The 6776-nt window shown below is 39.7% G+C and overlaps 1 protein-coding gene across 1 annotated transcript; it reads right to left on the reverse strand.

The window, feature by feature from the left end:
* Positions 1 to 1746: 1746 nt before the first annotated feature.
* Positions 1747 to 6470, reverse strand: pax1a (paired box 1a). Its single transcript, XM_034118342.1, has 5 exons — positions 6199 to 6470; positions 4881 to 5510; positions 3748 to 3881; positions 3026 to 3239; positions 1747 to 2359 (listed from the first exon to the last, which is right to left on the reverse strand). The coding sequence occupies exons 1-5, from the start codon at positions 6200 to 6202 to the stop codon at positions 2235 to 2237; spliced, it is 1107 nt and encodes a 368-aa protein (XP_033974233.1). The 5' UTR covers positions 6203 to 6470; the 3' UTR covers positions 1747 to 2234.
* Between the last annotated feature and the right edge of the window lie 306 nt (positions 6471 to 6776).

A 6776-nucleotide genomic window follows, 5' to 3' on the forward strand; every position in this document is an offset into this window, starting at 1 on the left:
GATCAATCATTGATAACATTGAATACAGTATATAAACTCAATAATCTCGAGAATGAACCATGGTCAGTGGGAAACAAGTCACAGTATATATTTGTCTAAATGCACACAGTGTTCTTTAGCATTTGGTTTAATTCATAAAGATCTCCTGACACCCAAAATGTAAATTAAATCAATTGTTTATTGTGTCTTTCAAAGGCAAAAAGTACAACCACTAAATACTTTACTTCCGCTTTACACTGAAGGTGCTGTTAAAAAAAACACATATACTGGGTCCTCACCGAACCAAGCTGCTAATATCCCCCTGACCTCACCATCATCAAGTCACCTTAGAGAAGTGGAACATCATCTGAGTTCATTTTAATCACACAAATTATATTTAAGTTAAGTGGAAAGAAGCACATTCACTTCTATAACATATTTGACAAATGTATTAACTTGATTCACTTTGTTCCCATTGGGTAGATATTGCGTTGTGTCCTTGGGCAAGACACTTCACCTGAACTTGCTCCTGTGTGTATTGTCCACAGTAGACCATTACATGTATGTATGATCTGTATGTGTAATGTGTATCTGTAAAGCGCTTTGAGTCATTGATAAAGCGCTATAATAAATATAAGGATTATTATTATTATTATTTACATGTATTGAAATATAATTTTAATTTTGGTTCACAATTTGGGTAAAATGTCAATCAAAAGGTTAACTGTAACTTCAAATGCAAGAGAAACTAAACTTATTTGTATATGTTCGGCTTCTCATGTTAATCAAAAGAAAATCAATAAAGGTATTACTTCAACAAAATGAACATTCAGCCTATTTGTGATAAAACTATATATTTGTATTTATTTATGAGATTTTTTCCAAAGAGTTAATTTGTCGAATTAAAACCACATAACAGAGCATGGGTATTGAAGGGATCCAATGTTTGCAAAAAATTACTATAAAAAGTTAAATACCATTTCGGCATTGCACAAAACTGTACATAAAAACTGTTTGGTAGTTATATTGTACGAGAGCATAGTAAAAATACATGGGGTCAATTGATAAAGCAGCAGAAGTTGGCAATAATATTTAGTGACGAAGAATTTAATTCACCAAGGAAATCTGGGGGAAGGGTTTTCGTTAGAGCACAGGACTAAACGTGTGTGAGAACAGTTTAGGCCTGTATGGAAAAATACTCATAATTTATATACGGGAAAAAACATAACCCTGCTGCTGTATGTGGGTGGATTTGGACAGGCAGCTGCTCTCGTGCACATCGTTCATTAACGTGCACGATCACATCTCTGACTTCCATAATGGCAGGTATCATTTACAAGAGAGATAGCATCAGCAGAGGCGCCCAGTCTGTTTAGCTGTGGTAACACCTGAGTCAAGATATTACTTTGCCCAGTAAGTAAGTAATGAGAAAAATTACCCAATATATTGAAATGCACTCAGGATCAAAAGTTGTGCAAACAACTCGCTAATTATAGGACGAATTAAATGCATTATTAAACCCGTTTTAGATTAAAAAGAAACACAGTATTCCTTACAAAATCGAACTTTCATTCAGATACATTATGTCACTTACTTTTATGAATTAAGGAAAACCTTTAAGAAATCGCTTCTGGAGTTACAGTAGCCTAACTGTAGTTTAATGTTTTCTATGTTATTTCTGTTTCTTTAAACGGACATAATCAAAACCGAACCTCAATGATTTATAGGCTATAACCAATGGGATGAATCAACAATATGAACAACAAATGGCATTTAAGAAAGCCTTTATTTAGTTAATATTTACAAGGAAATTATAAAAATATATAATTAAAGCTTTGGCAAATATTTTACATTTAGACAATTTATCTCTTTGTTCACATCGTCACTGTATAGCATCGAGATCATGGTCACAAATTAAGATAATATTATATACGGCAGATTACAGAATAGCCCTTGGTTTTTATAATAAAACATCAATGACAGGTTGGAATAAAAAATGTATTCTCCAACAAAAAAAAAGATCCTGCAGTCTCCATGAGAGAATAGCAATATGAAGTGTTCAAAAGAAGAAACAGCTTACATTCATGTAGCGAGGAAGGTCGGTCACTGCATCCACAATGAACGTGAATGGGCCTGTGTTTGACTAAACTGCAAACACTCGGGAAACAAGCCGTTAGTGTTCAGACTTACTGTTGGATTTGTTGAAATTAGTTCAGTTTAATTCGGTCTCGTTATTAAGGTGGTATAAGTCCCGGTTATGATGATGAGGTAGGGAGACTGAGTCCATGCACACTGTTCAAGTCTTCGTGTTGCTGCTGCAGCTGCAGCTGCTGCTGCTGCTGCTGCTGCTTGCTCAGGGGAGTGGGCTGTTTTCTGTCTCCTGCAAAACCCAAATAAGACATTAAAATCTGTGTTCACTCCCAGAGATAGAATCAGATTCATTTTCCTACAAGTTCTAAAAAGTTAAGCTCCGCTCTATCAGAAAAAACGTAATTATTAACAAACAGTCTCAAAAAGGCTTCTCTTCCATTCTATGTATACTGCGTAAAAATGTCCCCAGACCACCTCGCATGCCAAGTCTGGTAGGTCAATATTTAATAACTGACATATAATTAGGCTTCATTTGGGGTTTGGTAAATGTTTACACTCGTTGCGGTCGTTGCTTATTGCGAAAGCGAGTGAGAGAGAGGCTGCGGGAATAACTTGATAAAAAGGGATTGCCAACAGTTGTCATAATTAATTGATCGAAGTAAATAGTCTAACACTCTGTTTTATATTTTACAAATGTGAGAATATCTTAAGAATATTAAAATATCAAAAACAAATGACATACAATGATGGTAACGAAAAACAATCAACAAAATTAGTTTGGGGAACATTTGCTGGGTGTTTTAGACACTTCATTGGATTATTGGAATAAATATCGGGAAAATATATTTTATACACCAAATATAATTTAAAGCAACAGCACCCCAGTGTTCATGTTTTGTTTTAAAGGATTGGACACATCTGTCACCAGTTTCCATATTAAATCGTGGTCCAATACCTTCTCGGGCCTGGTGCTTGAAGTTCATCGGTGAGTGGATCTCCCCCGCGTGCATGCCCATCCCGCCGCCTGGGTGCGACAGGGCCGGGCTCTGCGGCTGCCAGTGGTGGTGTCCCGGGGCCACGTATCCGCCTGCTGCCCCGCTGTACACCCCGTACTGGTTGGAGGGAGAGTACGCACACGCGGAGACATAACCGGACAGTGCGGAGGAAGGCTGCAGAAAACAGATAAGACACGGACAAAATCAGCAAAACCCCGGAAAATGTTCTAATAGAATGTGACAGTGACATGTGGCCTCCAGCTTCTCTAACACTAAGTGGTTTAAAGGAAGACGGGAGGAAATACACCACATTCACTCTAATTTAATTCAGCATATAAGACTAATTGGAGTATACACAGATGTCAGTCCGTCTCATTCCTAAAACAGCACACTTAATCAACAGTAATAATACTCTGTGGAGTCTCAGGGGTACAATCTGATCAAGCAGAGCCCTCTGTGGCCTTACATGACTCTGTTTAGGGTCCCTGATATGACAACTTTTCACATCCATGCCACAGGCCTTTGGAGCGAGAGCACTACTTTACTATATAGGCTACCTGCCCATGTTGGCACTAATTAGAATCATTCATTTTAAGAAAATATTATGGCGATATGAATACAGAGTAGCCTACACATTTGATGTAGGCCTATACACGTTACATTATGTACACATGAATATTACCTGAGCGTATTTTATGTCAGCGTCAATGGCTGTTTTGTCAATCCCGTTGACAGAGTGAGCCGCGGGGAAAGCTGCTCTGTTGACGCAGCTCCAGTCCTCCATTTTCTGTGCATATCCGTCCGTCCCAGCAATGGCTGAATTAGAAACAGTCAGTGCATGTCAAAAATGTTTAAAGGTAAAAAATGCTACAAAAAAGTGCGGTTCCATTCCTTTATAATGTGTTAAGTAAATTCAAGTATCAATATTTGTAATTCTTTACACGTAGCTTTTTTTAAATGTAGTTACATGAATAGGTTTTGTCTTTTTTTCTGTTTAGCCTATAATAAATTGGACAAAAGAAATTGGGCTTTAAAATGTATTTCATTTTCAAAACAGCAGGCTTATCAAAAATAATATAATTGAGAGTTATTTAAACAATGACATCATGAAATAACGAAATTATCATTATAGTAAAGTCCGTAATTGTTTATAAAAAGGTGTGATGCAAGATTTGAGTCTATATTGAGTGAAACAAATCAAATCAAAAACAAAACACACAGAAAAACGAAGGAAACAACAAATACATATTATATATATTATTATAAATATGTTTCCCTAATTTAATAATATATGTTAACAATTGTTTATACTGTCTTGTCAATAAAGCCCTATATTGCATCACGTAAAATTCTCTTACAAATACAAATATGTCGTCGAGCTGTTTCAATAAAAAAAAGGCAACATTTACAAACATTTTGTCTAGGTTATTTTTGGATATCGTTGTAAAAAAAAAAACACTGGACCAGGTGACTTAACACTAACAATGACTGAAGGACCAGAAAGGCAAAGAGAAATGGCAGTAATGACTACTTGAGGGATTAGTGGGGATAAAGCAGGTGAGCAAGGTGTTTGCAAATGCATCATCCCATGAAAAGGCCTATTGTGAGTGGCCTTACTGCTTTCTGGCTGAATGGTGAAACGGAGGCCTGTGCCACTTGTAATGGACACATTGTCCTGCCAGTTTCCAGTAATGTAATGTTGCAATTCATCATGCTGGAGAACACAACAATAACCAGCTGTTCGGGTTTATTAAAGCTGTGGTGTGAAAACACAGAGGCCTTTCTCACAGGGCATGAAGTGATTGTTTTCCTCACCTGAAGAATCCATAAAGGCTCGTATACCGAGGATGTTGCTGACGGTGTGTGCTGAGGGCCAGGCCCGGGATATGCTCATATGTCCAGCCGTCATCGGTACTCCAGGATGGTTGCCCATTTTAGCGCTAGTGGGCGACATGGCGTTGGGGTAGGAATACGGGTAAATGTGGTTGTAGGAGAGCCCGGCCTGCGCGGAGCCTTGTTTACTGCTCTCATACTGGTTGGGCTGGGAGAGATTTCCAATCTTGTTGCGTAAAATCCTGCTGATCGAGCTAACCGACGGGACATTGTACTTGTCACAAACTCCATCTGCCAAAAGCCTGTCCCGGATCTCCCATGCAAAGATCCCGGGGTCTCCTTGTTTGTAATCCCTGATATTTTTCACCACGTTCGGCGTCGTGACTCTCGGTTTGCTTCCACCGATGGCACCGGGTAAGATGGAACCCGTCTCGTTGTACCTCGCCAGAATCTTGCTCACGCAGCCGTGGGAGACTCGGAGTTGCCGGCTTATATCGCAGGGTCTTATCCCCAGCTGGGCCAACTCCACTATTCTTAGCCGTATGGCATTGGGCAGGGGTCGCCCATTGACGAACACACCGCCGAGCTGGTTCACCTCTCCATAGTTTTGCTCTGCAGGAGAATGGAGGCACAAAAGACATATATTTACTCTGCATGAAGTGAGTACACATGCATTTCTGACATGTTACAATGTACTATCATCATGTTGTCATTTTGATGCACTTCCTCTGCCACAAAATATAATTTCTTAGAATAATTATATGTATTTATTGTTAAAAGACAAAATGTTCAGGCTGCGGACACAGGCCATACAGCTCCTGTAATTTTCACCACAAATTGAGGTTACAGAGTTCTATCCCATAACATGTGTCAGCCTACACAGACAGCTAACCTCAAAGGCTATTTTGCAACTTTATAAAAGTTTTTAACAATTTGACTCAGATTTCTCTCCGCCAGCCCTGCATACACAACAAAAAATACAACATAAAAATGGCGAAGTTGAGGATTTGACACTCGAGAGCTCTTCAAAGACTCACTCCATGGGATAATTGGTGGTGTGGTTCCATTTAAAGATTTAAAGCTTTAAACAATGCCTGCTGAATAGAGCCGGAAAAATCCACCATGGAGTAAACTTGACAAGTTGTCGTGCAAAAAAAAAAGACACTCTTGATTTGCAAATTATCTGCAGTTGAAGAGGGAAAAAAAGGAACATTTCTGTCTTTACGCAGGCGTGGTGAGTGTGGATACGCTTCCATAAGCTCCCTGCCAGTGAAGCATGCAGATGGTAACGCGGGCTTACCCATTTGCCTATACGTCTCGAGATGCCAGGGAATATAGGTGCCCCTTCTTGCTGAATGCGTCCGGGAGAAGGCAAGAGAAGGAAGGGGAACGGGAGGAATGAGCCCCACAAGAGGAAAAATAGACCTCTTTAAAATCGCCTCCGAGTGCAGCGCGCCCCCTTCTTGTTTTTTTGGAAACAAGTGACCGCAAGGTAGAATGGCACCGAAGTGATCTTCATCCGATAAAAGCAAATTGGAGTTATCCCGGGGAGTCCGTCGTTTGCTGAAATTAATTTGACGCGTCCTCCACGTCAATCTTCGCTGTTATACGCCGAGCCTCTGCTCTGCTTTCATTGGTTCGTCCCGAGCTGGGAACGCTGTCAGCCAATGCAAACCCCACCCGGTCGGAGCAGTGCAGCCTCCTTGAATATTTTGCACAAGGGAAGTAACAGAAAGGGAAACGTTCCATCCAACATGCAGCCTTCTGGTGAGGACGTATACACCATATAGTTTTGCACTTGGATGACAGTGGACGGGAACACTTCCTGGAATTGTTAGCGTTTTATATTGGAAACACATGTTTTAGTGCATCGGTTTG

The sequence above is a fragment of the Trematomus bernacchii genome, unplaced genomic scaffold (assembly GCF_902827165.1).
Source record: "Trematomus bernacchii unplaced genomic scaffold, fTreBer1.1, whole genome shotgun sequence".
In the NCBI taxonomy this organism is placed as follows: Eukaryota; Metazoa; Chordata; class Actinopteri; order Perciformes; family Nototheniidae; genus Trematomus; species Trematomus bernacchii.

Coding starts and splice junctions, on each gene's coding strand:
- pax1a (XM_034118342.1), bottom strand. Junction 3,240..3,747: donor CTGACATAAAATACGCTCAG/GTAATATTCATG, acceptor TGTTTTCTGCAG/CCTTCCTCCGCACTGTCCGG. Junction 2,360..3,025: donor CAAGCACCAGGCCCGAGAAG/GTATTGGACCAC, acceptor TGGGTTTTGCAG/GAGACAGAAAACAGCCCACT.